Source organism: Ahaetulla prasina, chromosome 1, assembly GCF_028640845.1.
Source record: "Ahaetulla prasina isolate Xishuangbanna chromosome 1, ASM2864084v1, whole genome shotgun sequence".
NCBI classification, from domain to species: Eukaryota; Metazoa; Chordata; class Lepidosauria; order Squamata; family Colubridae; genus Ahaetulla; species Ahaetulla prasina.
The window spans coordinates 34,356,483-34,378,618 of record NC_080539.1 but is presented as its reverse complement, the minus strand read 5'-3'; the positions used below and the strand labels follow the sequence as shown (position 1 = coordinate 34,378,618).

Below are 22,136 nucleotides of genomic sequence, written 5' to 3'. Positions count from 1 at the left end.
ACTTGATTCAATTAACTGAAAGTAAACAACCACGTAGATATTATTAAAGTAAATATAGAAATCTGAAATCATATCAAATATTAAAATAAAAGTAATGTTGACCAGCAGGTCAACGAATTTATCGCTGATGGTGACAAACTATTAGATCATTTCATTTTCTTCAGCTCAAGAATAGATAGATGGACAGTGTGCTGGAAGCCTAGGTCCTTAAGAATGCTTCTGTGTTAATACAAATATGGAAATAAACTTTTCCCCCCAGTGGTAATGTAGGACTGAAAGTTGGACACTGTAAGCAAAAAGTTTAAGGTAACTACTTTTGAATTAGGTATTTCAAGAATCTAAAAGATTCTCAATCTAAAAGATTACTAAGAGAATCACAGACTATGAAAGAACCACTCAGTTGATCCTAGATGAAATAAAAATCAACTGCTCTCTTGAAGCAATGATCAACCATTAGAAACTCATATACTTTGGGCATATGATGTGAGAAGCTATTGAGAAAATAACTGATTGAGAGAAGTAGAAGCAGAAGACAATAAATTAAGTAGATGGATGGAATCTGATATCACTGAAATATCCTTGGAACAGATATAAATTATCACTGGAGAACAACTGAAATAATGGGCCTTTCTTCATACAGACACAAAGGATGGGGCTCAGCTGAATTACATCTAAGTGTTAAATATTCCCCCAACAATTTTTAGTCTTAAAAAACATCTTGATAGCATAGTGTTGTAAAATTGCCACACACACAATACAGTGAACATTAAAATGATTACAGAACTGGAGGTGGAAAGATAAAAATCATAAAAATGTATAAATGAAATCCAACTTTTTTTGTTTTCTGGCAGAACAGAACCTTTCAGTGGAACAATTCTCATCTGTTCCCTAAAGCTTCATTGTTTTGTAAGATTTGAAGACTGCAAAGAAGCTCAGGCTGTTGTATGCCAGAATGCTAGAAGTATTAAGATTGAGGGTTTTTTATACTTATATTTAAATATTTCTAATTTTACAAATAAAACACCATCAGAATCTATATGTATGTGTGGGTGTATATATGTACATATATGTGTGGAGAGAAGATCAAAAGAGAACCAAGTTTAGAATTTAATCTGGTCCAGGTGCAGAATAGCCCTCTTGGTTGCGCAATTGTCATAGCAATTCTGATGACAGCTGTGCTGTAAATGGAAGTTAATTATAATATCTGAGGCCTGTCATCTGCATTTCCGTTATTTGAACTGGCAGGAGGAAAGGCCCCACTTGCAACTGCATCTGAATCCTAAACAGTTCAAAAGGAAATGTGGCAAGATGTTAGACAAAAGAAGTTCCCTGCTTGCATTTCTCTGTGGGACTCCTGTTCTTTGGCAACATCCACTTCCAAAGGTCAAACTAATGGTATTGACCCAGGGAGAAGGGAAGGGGCTCTTAGTGACACAGCAAGGCAAGTAGGGTATACAGCTGGCAATTCAACACACCTCCGGGTGTTGTCCTTTCTTCTTCTTAATGGGTTCTGAGCTAAGAGTTGATAGGGAACAATGCTTGGTGGCTTTTTTTTTTCTTCTTCCTCCCAAAGATGCATCCAATGGACATGGTTTTTAGGCTGGTTACTATGGTAACCATAGCTAATTCTGCAGCATATTCAAGGTGTCATATGGAAGAAGATAAATGTGTTGCATGTAAGGGTGGATGCAGAAATGAGAAGAGGGAGGCTGAGTAGATCAGATTCAGGATTATACATTCTCAGGAGCAAGGAGCAAGGAGAAGGAGCAAGTCTTGTTAAAGTGCTCCATTTCTGTCTTCTTTATAAATTTCACCCTGCCAACACAACAAACTTACCAATATTTTTAAAGAAATGTAGTTTTCTCAACAGGACATGTGCAGTCTCTCTTTATAAAAGAAAGGAATTCTTTTAGTTAATTCAATGTAAGTCTATCATGTTATTTTTAGAAAAAAGAGGGGAAATGCCAGTCTCTTTCATAGAAATATACTGTTTAGAATTTATTTCTGTTCAAAAATTAATAATATGTGAAACCAAATTTTCTTCTCTACTTTTAGGAACATTTCTTTCACTATTGTATATTACTTATTGTATATTATTCTTTAGTGTACAGTTATTTATGAGAACCTTGCCTAATTGTCTAATTTTAAAACTGCAACTATAGTGGTTTGATGTTGGGGCATCAGGCTAGAAACTGAGAGACCCGTGAGTTCTACATGGAGGGAAGCACGCAGTACGATTCTGTCTTAAGCCTAGTTCTCTTCAACATCTTCATAAATGGTTTAGATGAAGGCTAGAAAAGGAACTCATCAAAGCGGCAGACAAACCAAGCTTGGAGGAATAGTCAACACTTTAGAAGACAGGCTCAAGATTCCAGAACAATCTTGACAGACTTGAATCTTGGGCCTAATCCAACAAAATGCAATTCAGTGGTAAGAAAAGAAAGGTTTTACACTTAGGCAAGAAAAACCAAATGCATGGGTATAGAATAGGTGGTACCCAACAGCAGTAACTATGAGAGATCTAGGAATCCTAGTAGACAACCAGTTAGGTATAAACCAGCAATGTGCTACAGCTGCAGTCCTAAGCTGCATCAACAGAGGGGTAATATCAAGATCACGCAAAGTATTAGTACAACTCTATGCTTCTTTGGTAACACCACACTTGGAATATTATGTCCAGTTTTGGTCACCATAATACAAAAAAAAAAGACATTGAGACTCAAAAAAGAGTGCAGAGAAAAGCACAAAGATGATTGGGGGCAACATATGAGGAAAGGTTGCAGGAACTGGATAGGTGTAGTCTAACGAAGAAAAGGACTATGGGTAACATGATAGCAGTCTTCTAATATTAGTAAATATTAGTCTTCTAATATTTAAGGGCTGTCACAAAGAAGACGGAGATGACACTTCTCCAACACACTTGAGGACAAGACAAGAAGTAACAGATGGAAATTTATCAAAGAGAGATCCAACTTAGAACTACCGGTAAGCAGAAATTTCCTGTCAGTAAGATACAATCAGCGAAATAGCTTGCCTTTGGAAGTTGTGGATGCTCCATTTTTTTTTTTTTTAATTTGCATTTATATCCCGCCCTTCTCCGAAGACTCAGGGCGGCTTACACTATGTTAGCAATAGTCTTCATTCTATTTGTGTATATATATATTTGTATATATATATATATATATATATATATATATATATATATATATATATATATATATATATATATATATATATATATATATATATATATATATATTATATATATATATTTGTATATATATATATTTGTATTATTGTAGGTTTTTAAGAAAAGGTTGGACAGCCATTTGTCCGGAATTGTATAGGTCTCCTGCCTGAGTAGGGGATTGGACTAGAAGACCTACAAGGTCCATTTCAACTCAGTTATTCTGTTGTTCTTGTTCCATCTTAGACATAAAGCTACTTGGGTAATCTTGGGCCAGTCACTACCTCCCAGCCCTAGAAAAATGGCAACAGCAAACAACTTTTAAAAAAACCTTGCCAAGAAAACTGTGATGAGATGTCCAGGCAGTCATCAGAAGTTAACACTGACTTGAATGAAATAAACCAAGTTCTGCCTTGATCAAAATTCTTAATTTCCATACTATTTCTTGGAGCTGGCAAGTCAGTCACAACAGTATTTCTTATTTTTGCAGTAACAAAATGCCATTGAGTAAAGTGGATGTTTATTTGCTGCTTAAGTTGACATCCAACACCAATTTAAACATGTGGAAGCGCTATTAATGAAGTTGGAGTGGTGGATGATCTGTCAAAATATAATTAACTGAAATAGTTTAAAAAAGAAGTTATACCAACACGAAGAATAGGGAATGCAACACCTAATGCCATTGTAGAATGTAATACAAATACAAAGTGCAGAGATGTTAAACCAAGGATACAGTCCACAAAATGTCCTGACCATTCTGTTGTCCCAAAATTTGGGTCTTAGCCTGGCGCTAAAGCCGATGAAGACAACCAGACATGAGGTGCAGGATTGATTTCCTTCTGTTGAAGTACTTCAGCAAAACGGGTCCCGGCCAAAAAATGCCAGTACACAGAACAAAGGATTCAACAAGGATTTTTTAAGGGTGGGATAAAGAACCTGTCTAATAGGTTTTTTGAAAGTTATCAAAAGCGTATTCTATCAGCTCCACGCCATCCCTATTTCTAAGTCTTAACTAATAACCACTTCAAAAGTTACCTGATAAGTATTCTATTGGCTCTACTTCAACCCTATTCCTAAAAGTTAACTAATAGGCATCCTAGAAGACTTTTAGTAAGTCTTCTATTGGCTCTGTCTTAGCTCTTGTTTCCTACTTTCAGGGCCCCACTTGTCCACACTCCCTCTTCTTCCTTTATCTTTGTTATGCAGGCTTTGCAGATATACATCTCCTCCCTTCCTTCTGAGTTCATGCCATAACCTTGCATTTTTACAGCAAATAGCCCATCAATTCAAACCCCAATCAATTATAGCACTTGAATCCTGACTTATCCTAATCATGTATTTGGATTGGGAATTTTTATCTTTTTGTGATCTACTTGCAATGTATTTTTCTGTTGGCAATAGTTAGCTATTAGACCATAAACACCTATGAATTGATCATTGTTGCAATATGCTGTGCATCTTTTACACATAGCAGCAATCCTGATAGAACATTGCAAAATTAGTCCATCTCTGAACCTTTTAGAAAGACTATATTGAAAAGGCTGGAAAATGCAATTTTTTCCTCCCTATGTATAAAGAGAAGCACAAGTGTATGTGAGAATTTTTCCTCTGTTTGGTGCTTTTTGGAGAGAAGCCAAGCTTTTGGAATATAACAAATTATTTTTTGTATAGTAGACCCACAACTGTTCTAGAAAAAATAGGAATGTCTCTATGTTCCCTGCCTACCTGCAAGTGATAACTAGAATTCAGAAGCAAAAGATGGCTGCAGATCAACACTGCTTAATGGCTAAGTGACTGTGATGCTGGAGTGTGGAGCGTGTTAGAGACAGGACTGACATTTTTGAGCTTACAGCGTATTTGTTTTAGAAAAGAGAAGACACAAGTCCATAAGAGAATGGTGTGTGATAGCCAGAAGGAACACTAATTTGTTATGGGGTAAAAAAAAGAAGAAGAAGAAGTAGAGTCAGCTGAGAGCTATTTTAAGAATAAGCAGTCTAAAGTCTGAGGATAAGTAAAGAGAGAGAGAGAAAAGCAAGTGTTTATACCATGAACTGGGAGGCTAAGAAAATACTGCACAGTGTGTAAAGGGCCTGTAAAAGTAAATACATTTTGGAGAGAATGGGGAAAAAATTCTACTGCTCTTAGAGGAATAGAGTTGGAAACAAATCCAGAGACTGTTTGTGAGCTGGACTCACTCTGTTTTGCAAATGATGAAGAATTACTGAACATGTGTGTAAATAAATTAATAGATCTATAGAAAATAAATAGGATGCAGAATAAATTAGACATAAGAGTATGATTAAGTTGATACATAAATAAAACCTAAACACTACCAGTGAAACAACAAACAAAATATTTCACACAGGCAAAACATATGTAATTATGTGCCTGCTTTCCTTTGTAGGAATGATCCAAAACAATTATGTGGCAAATTCATACTCTCCAGAGTTTTCTAAAGGCAAGAGGCTGGCAGCATAACTCTGTAGAGACCCCTATTTCCAGACCTAGGAAAAATTACATCAATGAGGGAAAATACCCACATAAAGCTTATTTTATTTAACCATATAAAATGATTGGCAGTTCCCCATTGTGCTTTTACATCTACCAAACAACAACTAAATAAAATAACTGTCTAAAGAAATTGCTCGCGGAATATTACAGGCTGAATATACATAAAAGTTATTTTAAAACAGCTGGATTACAGAGAGATAACGTGATTTGAATTAAATATCTAAAGCTTAAATCCTATACTGCCAATCCCCAGGACAAAATTATTTCAATCTCAATAAGACTTCTTTTCTGAATTGTAGTCCCTATTATTTAAATTCGATAGACACAACTGATAATGTAAAAAATTATATGAATAATTCTCAGTGATCTGACCTTTTAAAAGCTTCTTGCATTTGTCTGGAGAAACTAAGATGTGAAACATTAAGCTATATTGAGAAAAAGAGATGTGAAGAAAGGATATGATTAGAATGCCTGGAACTACTTCAACTTTTCTATTCCTCAAAACATCTTAATTCTTTCCATTTAAATGGTCAAAACCTACCCATAAAAATTTATTTATGAAAAACTAGCACATCAAGAATGAAACAACCAGAAAGAAAAGAGGGAAAAGTATGGAAAAACAAAAAAATTTATTGGTCCTGATTAAAGGACCAATACCCCGCATGTTGTCAAGATCACAGATGACATTATAACCAGTGGTGGGATGCTGATGGTTAAGACCGGTTTGGGCGAACTGATAGTTCTGACCAGCGACTGGGCCCGCCCACCCTGCCGCTATCACATCCTGTATAATTGCTGGTTTTTTATGCTGTGCACAAGCATGGAAGGCGCGCACTCACATTTTCGGTTCTGGCTGAACCGGTTGTTACAGTATGTGACGCCCACCTCTGCTTATAACAGTCAGTCACAAGATTGACTTCTTTCTCCAAGTTGACAGACCAAAACAGACAGACAATGATAGCATGATAGGCTGTGGGCTAAGCCCAGGATGAAGTAGAGAAGAGTTGCTGGCATGAAACCTCAGTTATGTAAGGGCTAAAGCGAGATTCAAGTTTGCTAGTTTGTAAAGTGTAAACTTAATACGCTTTACTTTTCACAGAATATTGCTGACAATCTGTAAGAATACAGATAGCAAGCCTTCCCCCATTTTTAAAAAAACTTCCTTTCAATATATAACAGAAAAGATTTTCTGGGGCAAGAAAAAAAAACCAGACATTTTTCAACTTTAAACCCATCTCCCAAAAACTGCACATAAAACTAGAAGAAAGAAAACAATATAAATTAATGAGAACCATCCTTAGTCCTCTTGGGAGGGGGAATGAATAATAATGATACAGGTATTCCTTAGAATAAAGTTTATAGTTCACTGGAAAGTAATGAGGAGACTTTGGGAAAGGACATTAATATAGTAGCAGACCACCATTTTTTTTCAAGCCTCTACCTGCTGCTATCTCTGCTGTTTCAGATATAATCAATATATTCAGGGTAAATACAAAAACTAAAAGTATATTAATTTTAGAGTTTATTGTGTCACTTGACTTGATTTATACAACTGTATGTGAGCTTGATTTGGAAATATCCTACATTTCTAGCTATGTAAATATAAATTATTTTATACTACTTCACAAAATAAAATTGTTTGCAAGTGAATAAACAACTCAAGCTTGCAATTATGAGAGTTACATGCACTGTCTTCCATTCTTCTTTTCTTTATATCTAACTGATGTGAAATCATTAGCCAACAAATCTCCCTGCTGATATTTTATTTTGCTCGCTATCGCTTGCAGAAAGAGAACTCAAAGGTAGTGATGTCAGTCATTACATATTTTATAAAGAGTCTCCAGCTATTAGCTATTCAAACAGACAGCAAACAATACTGGAAGATATTCACGGTTCTGAATGGAGTTCTCCTCATTATGAATGATAGCATGAAAAAGTACAGCAATGCCAAAACAATATCTGATATAAATACACTGACCTTAACAGTGAGATTGGAAATAAAATAGGTAGCTAATCTTCAAGGAGTCGAAAAAAAACCTCTTCTCAGCAAAGTACAGGCTAATGCAAACCTGGGCATTTTACAGCCTGTGGGCACAGGTGGTCCTAATCTGATCCATGGCATTGATGGCAGAGAGTGGGCATCAGCCGCATCAATTGCAGGACAGCATTGGCAGGTGGGGTGTAGAGCAATGTCAGCATTGGGGCATCGGGGCAGCATTGGCAGAGGACAGCAGCTTCGGAGGCAGAGTGTTGGCAGTGGTGGGTGGGGCAGCAGCAATCCTCCACAATAGTCCCAGGTTCTCATCTAACCCTTTTAGAAAATAATTGCCCATCCCTGGGCTAATGGCTACAAAACTGATAAAGGTAGTGGATGGCACACAACTAGTAGTTTAACAACCATTTAAAGTTATGAAGGCATTAAAGGCTGCTTTACAGTCTGTCAAGCACTTCCTGCCATCATAAAACATGTGAAGCTTTGTGGCTTTGTGTTCATGAAGTGTTTGTGATCTTGGGTGCTTGGCAACATTGCATATTATAATTGATTGCCAAGTGCTCTATGGTCATGTGATCATCATTTGCAATCTTCCCTGCCAGCTTCCCCAGAAAGTCAATGTGAAGCTGACAGGGAAGGTTGCAAGCTGCTACCACATGCTAAAAAATCCCTTCTCCTCCATGCCGGGCAGGAGAAGTCCTTTGTTGAGCTGCACGATCCCCATCATCTCATCTCTCTAGCTCAGTGCATGAGTTCCCTTCTGAACATAGAGAGAGAGGAACCTGTGCGCTGTAGTGGAGAAACAAAGTAACAATCTTCGTGATCCCTGCCTCATTTCTCCAACCCAGCATATGAGTTCACCTTCATGCATGAAGAGGAGCATGCCGTTTTTCAGCAGGCAGCTGTTTCACTCTACCTGCTTAACAACTGCAACAGGGAGAGCAGGGACTGAAGTCATTGAGGGAAGCGGTCACATGGATGTCTTTCTTAATTACCTTACCTGAGACTCCGGTTCCAATTGTAGACATAAGTTAAGAGGATAAGTTGTAATGGCTTTTCTCAGTCTGAATGTTGTAAGGTGACCTGGAAGCACTTTAAGTTTATCCTTACCTTTTGGTAATCATTTTTAGATTTCAAGGCAGACTCCATTTGTTCTGGGGTGAATGTATAGATGGCAGACCGATATTGTGTCCCAGCATCATTTCCCTGCCGCATTCCTAAAAATAAAAATAAAGGAAGGGATAGAATGTTTAGTTACAGAACTCCAGTGTAGTTCAATAATAATAACAGTGGAATGCCAGAACTCCAGAGTAATGGATCCTATAAGATAGAAATCCATATGACTTAGAACTTCTTCTAGAAACCCCCTGTGTCCCCTCCCCATGGTCTTACTTCCTGCTTTGGGCCAGAGCCTTATGACTTCCAGTTGATACTATATCTCCTCCAGGGGTCCCCTCAAATGGTGTTCACTCATACCTTCTTGTGTGAGAAGGAAACTTTCATAACCTGTAATGTTTTTCTGGTGATTAAAGGATAAACATGCAAAAAGCAAAAAAAAAATATAGTTCAGTCATCTTTCTATGTAATATATAAACATGTGAGTAGAGAATTTAGTCCTTTTTTCTTCTTCTGGGAGGCAGACTAATCTCAAAGACGATACACAAAATCAAATTTTATTATTAAAACAATAAAGCAAACCTGAAATAAAATCAGTTTTAATACCTAAAATGCAAATGTAAGGTTTTGAAGGAGATAAATTCAGAACTGATTAGATCATGATTAGCCATTTGGTTAAAATTACAACAGAAAATGCAATTCTACAGCAGATCACAAACCGATAATCTTCAGATAGAAATATTATTGTTACATGAAGATTCTACCAAAAGAGATAGGGTTTGGGAAGGAGAGTTGGCTCTTGGCCTCCCTATCCTAGTGGAGGCTGTGTGGCACCTTCCTGGAAGTGGGTGCCATTTTGCAGCAGCCACAATTCATTCCATCTGCTTCCAAAATGGTATCCTCTTCTGGGATGGCACCACACAGTCTCCACTGGGCAGGAAGGCCACATGGTAGAGCAACTGCTTCCCAAAGACCTACCCAAAAAATAAGTGACGGAGCCATGATGGGAGGGGTGAGGAGGAGAGTGTGAAACCACTAGGTCAGGAAGCTCAAGGCTTCCAGAGATCCACCTGCCTCTGTGAGGTGGGGCGGCTTGAGTAAGAGTGATTGTCCCAATGTCATCCACCAAGCTTTCATGCCTAAGGGAGACCTAGATCTCATAGTCTTCTGGTTTCTAGACTATACCACTACATCAAACTACTACAGGTAGTCCTCAACTTATGACTAAAATTGAATCCAAAATTTCTGTTGTTAAGTGAGACACTTGTTAAGTGAGTTTTGTCCCATTTTACAACTTTTCTTGCCACAGTTGTTAAATGAATCACTACAGTTGATAAGTTAGTAACCTGGCTGTTAAGTGAATTTAGCTTCCCCATTGAGTTTGCTTGTCAGAAGGTTACAAAAGGTGATCACATGACCCTGCGACACTGCAACCATCATAAATATGAGTCAGTTGCCAAGCATCGGAATTTTGATCACATGATCATGGGGATGCTGCAACAGTCGTAAGTGTGAAGAGCAGTCATAAGTCACTTTTTTCAGTGCTGTTGCAACTTTGGATGCTCACTAACAAAATGTTGTAGGTCAAGGACTACCTGTATTACAATTTAAACCATTATTAAGGGGCATGCATAAGTGAACCTGCATGCCTACCGTCCCTGTCCTAATATTCCTTTTTACTTACTCTTTTCATTATCCAAATTATGTTTATACTTTTACCTGTTATCTTATATATGATTGACAAAAATAAATAAAAATAATAAAAAATTAAAATTGAGCATTAACATCAAAAGCAGAACAGCTCTGATTACTAAACCATAACAAATAGGAAGAATAAAATGTTTTTCAGTTATCCTGGAAATCATTTGGGATTTCACACAGCTCCTCATACCCTGTATTTTAAAATCTTAGAAGAGTTTTCCACAGAGAAGCAAATGGATATTTTGAGTACTATTGGGACTAGTATAACTATTATGCAAATTATACTGGTAAAATTAGTACGGATATTAAACTGTTTAACATGACAAGCTATTTGTCATTTAGGTATCATGCAAATATCATAGTAACATTAACATGATATCAAATAAATATTTTTAAATAGAATTGGTCTTAAATAGCTGGGCCTTTTAAAAGTATAGACAAGAAAGCAGAAAACTGTGAACTAAAGATGCTGTACAAATCTGAATTATCTGAAATTTAATAGTGAAACTGAGGTACTGATACGTACTGAGACCATGATATATACTATGAAGCCTTCAACCTAATGAAAGGAAACTGTATGAAGAAACCAAGTAGATTTTTACTACTGTATTATAGGAAGCAGATTTGTTGATAACCTGTTACTGTGCACTGACCCATGTAGAATAAGTGTTAAGTTCGGGAAGTAACGAGGCTGGAGACCAGGGTAGTGACAACAGCTCTTTAATATAGGGTGAACCCAGCAACAGGCTGGGGCAAAAACCTCTCCTTTTATACAGTTCTGCTGGAGGCTTCGTCCAATCAGCAACGTGCTGATTTCCCGCTCAAATATTTAAAGGCACAACTGTTAATACATAACACTCCTCCCCTCCCAGAAAACACTTGGTCTTATTTACATATTTATTCACATGTTATTTTTCGACGTAGTCACGCAAATAACCTGGGCGTCTCCTAGTTCTTTCTGACCTGCGGTTCAGTTCTGGGTGGTGTTTTGAGCTGGTCGGAGGGGCTGTTTCTCCTCCCAGCTCTTTCTCTGGGCCATCGGGCTCTGGATTATTGGCCGACTCTTTTCTTGGCCATCCGGCCTTGGATTAATTTTGGAATTTTCCTTGCTGTTTCCCTCGGGGACCTGATGGCGTCGCTGGAACTCTGGGACCTCAGCTAAGTCTTGCGCCTCCCGGGTCATTGTCAGCTGTGGATTCAAAGTGGTATTGGTCATTACCTGTCTCTGTTGGTTTGGTTTGGTCAGTTATTCGTTTCCTTAACTGATCTATGTGGCGCCGCCACATTCGGTTGTCTGGTAGCTCTACCACGTCGATTTTGGCCCTGTTACTTTTGTTACTTGTCCTGCGACCAACTAGGGCCGTCCCCATAGTTTCGGGCCCACACCCGTCGCCTATGCTCATTTCCTTGTTTTTCTAGCTCCCCTTGTAACCCTCGGGTGTGTAATGGGGTTCAAGCGTCAAGTGGGCACCGGAGTTTCCGTCCCATTAGCAATTCGGCTGGGCTTTTCCCAGTGGCTGTGCTTGGGGTTCTGTGCTGGACGGCTAGGAAAAAGTCTATTTTTGTTTGCCAGTCACCTGGCTTGAGCCTGGACAATGCCTCCTTAGCGCTCCGGACGGAACGCTCTGCAAGGCCATTCGTCGCAGGGTGGAAAGGTGCAGAGAGGGCATGTCGGATGCCTTCCTCTGCCAGGTACTCTTCAAACTGGGCTGCCGTGAATTGGGGCCCATTGTCGGACACCAGAGTGTCCGGCAACCCGTGAGTTGCGAATAGGTGGCGCAGGGTTGCGATTACTGCTTCGGCTGTGGTGGACTTCATAAGTATGATCTCTAACCATTTGGAAAATGCGTCCACCACCACTAGGAACGTTTGGCCGTGAAAGGGGCCAGCAAAGTCAATGTGGATTCTTGACCAAGGCCCTTGGGGCTTTTCCCATTCTCTGACTGGGGCTGTTGGGGGTAGCGGTCTGGACTCTTGGCAAGCTTGGCATTCCCCTACCCTCCCAGCAATCTCTGCGTCCATGAGTGGCCACCATACATAGCTTCTAGCTAACCCCTTCATCCTTACGATGCCTGGGTGACCCTCGTGGAGGAGGTCCAATACCTTGCCCCTTAACTTAACAGGAATTATTACACGATCACCCCATAACAGGCACCCCCCTTGAGCCGAGAGCTCATCACGTTTCTTAACAAATTCTTTGAACCGTTCGCCCGGCGCAGCGGGCCACCCTCTCTGTACCCAACCGAGTACAGTCCTTAACACAATGTCCCGGTATGATGCCCGAGCCACTTCCTTTGATGTGACTGGGCCAGAGTCCAACGAGTCAATAAGGAGGATGGGTGTCCCGGGTGGGGTCTTGATCGCCCCTGGCAGTGGGCATCGGCTCAATGCGTCTGCATGCCCCACTTCTTTCCCCGGTCGATGCTGCAGCTTGTATGAGTAAGCGGCTAAAAATATAGTCCATCGAGTCAAACGTGGCGAAAGTGCCACAGGCGTTGGCCGGTCGCCAGCCAGTAATCCCAGTAACGGTCTGTGGTCAGTCACGATTTCAAAATTCCGCCCAAAGACATACTCATGGAATTTTTTGACCCCTGATACAATGGCTAATGCTTCTTTGTCTAATTGGCTGTAGTTCCTCTCTGGGGAGGACATCGTTCTAGAGTAGAACGCTATAGGGGCTTCTGTGCCGTTTGAAGTCTATGGCTGAGTACAGCCCCACCCCATAAGGGGACGATCGCAAACCAGCACTAGGGGTAGTGAGTCGTGATATTGGATGAGCAGGCTATCACTTGAGAGCAGGTTCTTTACTGCTTCAAAAGCCCTATTTTCTGACTTTCCCCAAGACCAAACAGTATTTTTCCCTAAGAGCCTATGCAGCGGTTCCATAGCAGTTGCTTTGTTCTTTAAAAGACCGCGTAAAATTAACCAATCCCAGGAATGCCTGCAGCTCTGCTTTGTTTTTGGGCGCTGGAGCCTTCCTAATTGCCTTAACTTTGCTCTCAGTAGGGTGAATTCCTTTCTTGTCTATCCGGTAGCCCAAGAAATCGACCGATTCGACCCTATCTGACATTTATTTGTCTTGACTTTTAATCCGGCTGTCCGGAAAATGCTCAAGACCTTTCTTAACCGCTCCCCAATTCCTCCATGTTTTCCCTGAAATTAGGACATCATCAGTAGGGAACTACCCTGGGAGCCCTTGCAGTAGTCGTTCCATCAGGTTTTGGAACAGCCCTGGTGCCACACTAACCCCAAATTGCAATCGGTGCACTTGAATGCCCCCTGTGCGTCACAATCGTTTGGGCTTCGGCTGTGCGGGCGTCTACTGGCAGTTGTTGGTAGGCTTGGGCCAAGTCTAACTTTGCAAAGACTTGCCCTTGCCCCAAGAGTGCAATAAATGTTGCACTACGGAACCGGGCAGCTTTTCTGTAAGGCTTTGTTAAGCGTCGCCTTGTAGTCAGCGCAAATTCTAATTGACCCGTCCGATTTGATGGGGTGACGATTGGCGTCTCCCACTTTGCGTGATCGACTGGCACCAAAACCCCTGATTTATGAGCTTGTCCAGCTCCTTATCAATTTTGGTTTTAGGGCAAAGGACTCTCCTCGCCTTAAGCCTAATGGGGGCTACCTGGGGTCTAAGTTGAAGGAAATAGGGGTCCCCTTGTACTTGCCCAGGCAGTCCTTGAAGACATCTTGAACTCGTTAAAGAGAATGTCTTTCAAATTGCAGTCACTTCTGTAGATGCCAGTCACTCCCATGCCCAGGGCACGAAACCAGTCTAGTCCCAACAGACTGGGCAGAGTTCCTTCGACGATCGTGATGGGCAGGGTCTTTTGTGAGGGCCGTACTCGACTCGGACGGAGGTGGTCCCTCGAACAGGGATGCGATTCCCTGGTAGTCGTGCACTCGTAGCCGCTGTGCTTGCAGATGGCGCTTGACGGACGGCAGCGACTTCGCCAGGGTGTCCCAGGACATGATGGTGATCGCTGATCCCGTGTCCACTTCAAGCCTGCACCGTACTCCCTCGATCTTGGGCTTTGTGAAAATCTTCTTTTCCACTTTGGTTGAGGCGCGGCCTATAATGACAGTCGTTTGGTTAGACTTCGCGCCTTTCTTGTTTGAACCAATCGCGGGCCGCCTTTCCGGTTCCGCGTTTTGATTGGCCGATTTGAATTTTCGGCGGAAGGTTGGGCGCTCTGCAAACCTGAGCTAAGTGTCCTTTCTTCCCACACCGCCGGCATGTTGCGTCTTTAAACCTGCAGCGTTGGCGCTGATGCTGCCCTCCGCAGCTTCCGCACTCGTCACGGTCCTCAGTGTCGCGTTTCTCGGTCCGGCAGACCCCTTCCTCATCCTCGCCCTCACCTTCGGATTCGGACTGAATCTCCTCCTGGTGTACTGGCGTTGGCTTTGCGCTCGCCTTGGATTGAAGAGGCTTTTGCAGAGTCTCTGCTGCTTTAGTAGACATTTCGTGTGCTCTGGCCTCGTCCAGAGCGGTGGCTAGTGTCAGGTTGCTCCTGGCTAGCAGTCGTCGCCGTAGGCGGATGTCCTTGACCCCTCGGATGAGTTGCTCGAGTAGCACTTCGTCTAAGTCTCGGTATCCGCAGTCCTTGAAGACATCTTGAACTCGTTAAAGAGAATGTCTTTCAAATTGCAGTCACTTCTGTAGATGCCAGTCACTCCCATGCCCAGGGCACGAAACCAGTCTAGTCCCAACAGACTGGGCAGAGTTCCTTCGACGATCGTGATGGGCAGGGTCTTTTGTGAGGGCCGTACTCGACTCGGACGGAGGTGGTCCCTCGAACAGGGATGCGATTCCCTGGTAGTCGTGCACTCGTAGCCGCTGTGCTTGCAGATGGCGCTCACACGGACGGCAGCGACTTCGCCAGGGTGTCCCAGGACATGATGGTGATCGCTGATCCGTGTCTACTTCAAGCCTGCACCGTACTCCCTCGATCTTGGGCTTTGTGAAAATCTTCTTTTCCACTTTGGTTGGTAGCGGCCTATAATGACAGTCGTTTGGTTAGACTTCGCGCCTTTCTTGTTTGAACCAATCGCGGGCCGCCTTTCCGGTTCCGCGTTTTGATTGGCCGATTTGAATTTTCGGCGGGAAGGTTGGGCTGCTCTGCAAACCTGAGCTAAGTGTCCTTTCTTCCCACATGTTGCGTCTTTAAACCTGCAGCGTTGGCGCTGATGCTGCCCTCCGCAGCTTCCGCTCGTCACGGTCCTCAGTGTCGCGTTTCTCGGTCCGGCAGACCCCTTCCTCATCCTCGCCCTCACCTTCGGATTCGGACTGAATCTCCTCCTGGTGTACTGGCGTTGGCTTTGCGCTCGCCTTGGATTGAAGAGGCTTTTGCAGGGTCTCTGCTGCTTTAGTAGACATTTCGTGTGCTCTGGCCTCGTCCAGAGCGGTGGCTAGTGTCAGGTTGCTCCTGGCTAGCAGTCGTCGCCGTAGGCGGATGTCCTTGACCCCTCGGATGAGTTGCTCGAGTAGCACTTCGTCTAAGTCTCGGTATCCGCAGTCCTTGGACGCTCTTCTTAAAGCGGCCATGTAGTCACCGATGGACTCGCCCTCCATCTGTCTACGTTCTCCGAATTCAAACCGCTGCACGTATTTGGACGGCGTCGGTGCGAAATGGTTCTTCAGCAAAGTCTGCAGAGTCGGCCATGATACCGATTGTATCGGCGTTGGCTCTGCCAGGGCTTCCGCAATCTCGATTACCTCCGGCCCGCAATGGCTTAGGAAGTAAGCCCGCTTTGCGGTTATCAGGGATCCTGTAGTTCGTTGGCTTCTAGAAAGCTTTCAAACGGGTCATATATGTTCCCCATTTCTCCTTGCCCGGGTTGTACGGTGCGGGTGGCGTGTTTGCCATTTCCGCGTTTCTGCCCTGAGTTTGCTGGGTTCGGGACTAGCGTGCTTCAGCTCGGTTCTGGTTCTCCTTAGCCTCGAAATCCCACCTTCGTCGCCAATGTTAAGTTCGGGAAGTAACGAGGCTGGAGACCAGGGTAGTGACAACAGCTCTTTAATATAGGGTGAACCCAGCAACAGGCTGGGGCAAAAACCTCTCCTTTTATACAGTTCTGCTGGAGGCTTCGTCCAATCAGCAACGTGCTGATTTCCCGCTCAAATATTTAAAGGCACAACTGTTAATACATAACAATAAGACTCTCATAATTTATTTAGTGTTCTCATTATTGTCAAGAGTTAAGTATTTCAATGTAGGGAGTTTACTCCAGTGTTGATTTTTGTATATTTTTTTCTGATTTAAAACTTTTATGCTATTTCCTAAGTCTATGGAAGAGAATGAGTTCTCTTCCTCTTCTCTTGTCCTTCCTGATTTTCACTTATGAAATACCTAGTTCTCTCATCTTTCTTCTGTATGTGTCTCTCCCTTGTGCTTATATTTTATTGTTTGTGGTTAGGCTAGTTATTCCTGATATATGGCATCCTGTCCTTTTATTAAAACTGTAAAATAAAGCTGAATATTGGCAAAAGAGATAGTTACCTCTTAATCAAAGCCACCAGAAACATGCAAAATATGTTTCGCAAGTCAAAAAGAATTACTAAATTTTGGTACAACTCAGAGGAATGCAAAAACCATATTACACTGCAATAAAGTTTGCATCTAGATGAATTTATTTTAATCTGTCAATCTCTCTGTTGAGGTTATGGAATTCTCATTTTTTTTCTCCTTTCTAGTATTAAGGTGTAATGATATTTTGAGTGTCACACCTGTAGCATTTCTAATTTCCTTCCCATAAGTGACAAGAGCTAATGGTTCTTTTTTCTAGTCTTTCATTCCCAAAGGAAATTATACTAATAACGGAGACAAATTACTACTTTCTGAAACTCTCTTTGGTGTGGTGTAGTGAAACTGTAAAGGGCAGCTCATAGTTTCTTAGATTGTAAAAAACAGAGCTTTGATTTACATTTTCTACATCTGCCATTTGCTTTCTAATATATTGATCCACCATTTTCTTTCTCCACCCCAATCAATACCTGCTGAGTTAAGACTAATAAAAACTCCTTTCCTGCAGCTCCTCATATTATTATCTAGCAAAAGTTATCTATATTGTGTTGCCCTGGTTTGATCTCATCACTCACTATAACGATTATGTGAACAAAGCTTAAGAGTTGCCAAGGGAAAAGAAAACTGAAAAGAAGGTCATAGTATGAAAATCAGCTAGTATGGTAAAGCCATTTGTATGGCCAATGCAACTCAGAGGAATGCAAAAACCATATTACACTGCAATAAAGTTTGCATCTAGATGAATTTATTTTAATCTGTCAATCTCTCTGTTGAGGTTATGGAATTCTCATTTTTTTCTCCTTTCTAGTATTAAGGTGTAATGATATTTTGAGTGTCACACCTGTAGCATTTCTAATTTCCTTCCCATAAGTGACAAGAGCTAATGGTTCTTTTTTCTAGTCTTTCATTCCCAAAGGAAATTATACTAATAATGGAGACAAATTACTACTTTCTGAAACTCTCTTTGGTGTGGTGTAGTGAAACTATAAAGGGCAGCTCATAGTTTCTTAGATTGTAAAAAACAGAGCTTTGATTTACATTTTCTACATCTGCCATTTGCTTTCTAATATATTGATCCACCATTTTCTTTCTCCACCCCAATCAATACCTGCTGAGTTAAGACTAATAAAAACTCCTTTCCTGCAGCTCCTCATACTATTATCTAGCAAAAGTTATCTATATTGTGTTGCCCTGGTTTGATCTCATCACTCACTATAACGATTATGTGAACAAAGCTTAAGAGTTGCCAAGGGAAAAGAAAACTGAAAAGAAGGTCATAGTATGAAAATCAGCTAGTATGGTAAAGCCATTTGTATGGCCAATGCAACACAGAGATGAACCGCCCTTCAACAGCCAATGGTTGCTGTTTTGATTGCTGGATGTATACAATGGATTTTATAATTTCTTCAACAGGACTTGTTATTGAACATAATGGAACATAATAGATTTAATAACAGGACTAACAACAGTAAATTACCAAGGTGTGAAAATAGACCCAAACCTCTCCAAAACTTGCTAGTCTATTTTGTAAGCTGCCCAGAGTTGCTTCATTAGTGAGATGGATGGCATGTATATTTAATAAAATAAATAAATCCTATGATAGTCCAGATTAGAAACCACAGGAAGACTATAACTCTACTTTATTGAAATAAGCCCGGGGTGTCAAACTCAAGGCCCGTGGGCCAGATTCAGCCTGTGGGGTGGTTAAATCCGGCCCGTGGCCCATTTTCAGCCTCCCTGGCCTCATGCAGCACTCTGCTGGCCAAAAACGAGCCATGTGGAGGGCTCCCGAAGTCCCCATGCGGCCCATTTTTGGCCTTCCCTAACTCCAGCAGCACTCTGCCGGCCAGTTTTGAGAGGCCTCCGCGCGGCCCGTTTTTGGCTGGGAGAGTGCTGCTGGAGGCCATGGAGGGCAAAACGAGGTTCAGGGGGTTTTGGCTGGTAAAGTGCTTCAAGAGGCATGCATCCCATCTTCCCCCCCACTCCCGCCGGCCCACAGAGGAGAACTACAATACTGATCCAGCCCTCAAAGAAATCTAGTTTGACACCCCTGAAATAAGCTATAGGAAAAGAATTTTGTAAGTCTGCTTGTATTGTATTTCCCTCCCTCTTATTTCCCATTGAGTCAGAGAAAAGTATCCTAACAGCATATCCTTACCCAGAATCTAAAATAGCACTTCTCTTTTATTGTTCCTGAAACAATTTAAGAATATTCCCTTCAAAGCCATTCCTATGGCTTTTGCAGAATTGTTGTGATGCCTATCAATTTTAGCTGATAGCTTACTTCGTCTTTTTAATATAATTTTTCAATTTTTTTTTACTCATTGAATGTAATCTTTCAAAGTTCCTGTAGCATAGGGAGACTACCAGAAGACTGGAAAAGAGCTGATGTGGTTCCTATTATTATTTTTATTTTTTTATTTATTTGATTTATTTGATTTTTATACCGCCCTTCTCCCGAAGGACTCAGGGCGGTGTACAGGCAAAAGTAAAAACAGACAATACAATATACAGTTTAAAATGCAAGTTAAAAAACTTATTATAATTGGCCTAAAACTTTAAAATGTATAAAAAACTAAAACCCCATTTAAAAATTAGTAGTAGAAAATTTAAAATCAATAAAATTTAAGATTTAAGCCAGCCCCGCGCGAATGAAAAGATATGTCTTCAGTTCGCGGCGAAAGGTCCGAAGGTCAGGTATTTGGCGTAAACCCGGGGGAAGCTCGTTCCAGAGTGTGGGAGCCCCCACAGAGAAGGACCTTCCCCTGGGGGCCGCCAGCTGACATTGCTTGGCGGACGGCACCCTGAGAAGTCCCTCTCTGTGAGAGCGTACGGGTCGGTGGGAGGCATGTGGTAACAGCAGGCGGTCCTATCTACAAAAGGGGAGAAAATGGATTCAGGAAATTATTGGCCAATCAGCTTGATCAATATCTGGGAATATCCTGGAAAAGATAATCAAGAGGCAGATTTGTGAGCATCTAAAAATGAACAAGATGATTATCAGAAGGCAGCATGGGTTTGTTAAAAACAGATCATGCCAGATAAATCTTTTTTTTTTTCTTTTAGTGGATTAGTAGATCAGGAAAATGTTGTAGACAGTATAATTGGACTTCAGTAAAGCATTTGACAAAGTAGACTACAGCCTGCTTCTTGCTAAGTAGAACAAAGTGGAATAGACAGTGCCATTGCCGGATGGATTCACAGTTGGCTGACCAACTATACCAGCATACAGTCCTCAATGGAACTATATTTACATGAAGGGAAACATGCAATGTCTCTCAGAATTGCGTTCCTCAAGGCAGCGTTCTCGGACCAACACTCTTCATACTGTACATAAATGATCTCTATGACCATATCTCAAGTTATTGTGTTCTCTTTGCTGACGATGTTAAACTACTTAACACCACCAACAATACAACTACCCTTCAAAAAGACCTTGACTTTGTATTCGATTGGTCTAAAACTTGGCAACTCCAAATCTCAACCAGCAAATGCTCAGTCTTACATATTGGAAAAAAGAACCCAAACACTAAGTATAAGCTTGATGGACATTACCTTACTGATGACCCCCACCCTGTAAAAGACCTTGGAGTTTTCATATCAAATGATCTAAGTGCCAAAGCCCATTGCAACTACATAGCAAAAAAGACTCTAAGAGTTGTAAACCTAATTTTGTGTAGCTTCTTTTCCAAAAACACTACACTACTAACCAGAGCATATAAAACATTTGCTAGACCAATTCTTGAATACAGCTCGCCTGTCTGGAACCCATACCACATCTCTGACATTAATACAATTGAACGAGTCCAGAAATATTTTACAAGAAGAGTTCTCTGCTCCTCTGAAAACAACAAAATACCTTATACCACCAGACTTGAAATCCTGGGATTAGAATATTTAGAACTCCGCCGACTCCGACATGACTTGTGTTTAACACACAGAATCATCTATTGCAATGTCCTTCCTGTTAAAAACTACTTCAGCTTCAATTGCAATAATACAAGAGCAAACAATAGATTCAAACTTAATGTTAACCGCTTCAATCTTGATTGCAGAAAATGTGACTTTTATAACAGAGTTGTTAACGCTTGGAACACACTACCTGACTCTGTGGTCTCTTCTCAAACTCCCAAAAGCTTTAACCAAAAACTGTCTATCATTGACCTCACCCCATTCCTAAGAGGACTATAAGGGGCATGCACAAGTGCACAAAAGTGCCTACCGTTCCTGTCCTATTGTTTTCTTTCATTATATGTGCTTGTATATAATGTTGTGACAAAATAAATAAATAAATAAAAAATAAGAATTCTGTTTTGGGCCCAAAACTCTTCAACATTCATAAATCATCTAGAGGAAAGTAGAAAAGAGGAACATCAAAAATTTCAGACAACATCTGAAAGATGTTACCTGGAGGAAACTGTTTATCTAGACCCGTGCCAGTCCGGCTTCAGGCCTGGGTACAGCACAGAGATGGCTTTGGTCGCGTTGGTTGATGATCTCTGGAGGGCACGGGACAGAGGTTGTTCCTCTGTTCTTGCCCTGTTAGATCTATCAGCGGCGTTTGATACCATCGACCATGGTATCCTGCTGCGGCGGTTGGAGGGCTTGGGAGTGGGAGGCACCGTTTTGCGGTGGTTCTCCTCCTACCTCTCCGACTGCTCGCAGACGGTGTTGACAGGGGGGCAGAGATCGGCTCCTAGGCAACTCACTTGTGGGGTGCCGCAGGGGTCGATTCTCTCGCCCCTCTTGTTCAACATCTATATGAAGCCGCTGGGAGAGATCATCCGTGGTTTCGGGGTGAGCTGTCAGCTGTATGCTGATGACACTCAATTATACATCTCCACCCCGAACCACCCCAACGAAGCCGTCGATGTGATGACTCAGGGTCTTGAGGCCGTTCGGGTCTGGATGGGAAAACAGGCTCCGACTCAACCCATCCAAGACGGAGTGGCTGTGGATGCCGGCATCCCGGCACAGTCAGCTTACTCCATCGCTGACTGTGGGGAGCGAATCGTTAGCCCCCAGGGAATCGGTGTGCAATTTAGGCGTTCTCCTGGATGCACGGCTGTCTTTAGAAGACCATCTGACAGCCGTCGCCAGGGGA

General features: G+C 41.6%; 1 protein-coding gene across 1 annotated transcript in view; it reads right to left on the bottom strand.

Annotated features, from left to right (window-relative positions):
• Positions 1–22,136, bottom strand: part of MSRA (methionine sulfoxide reductase A) — a 229,097-nt gene that overhangs the window by 61,118 nt on the left and 145,843 nt on the right. Inside the window, exon 5 of the mRNA XM_058164824.1 lies at positions 8,802–8,908. Within this exon, the coding sequence (XP_058020807.1) occupies positions 8,802–8,908 (107 nt within the window). The remainder of the gene's footprint in view (positions 1–8,801; positions 8,909–22,136) is intronic.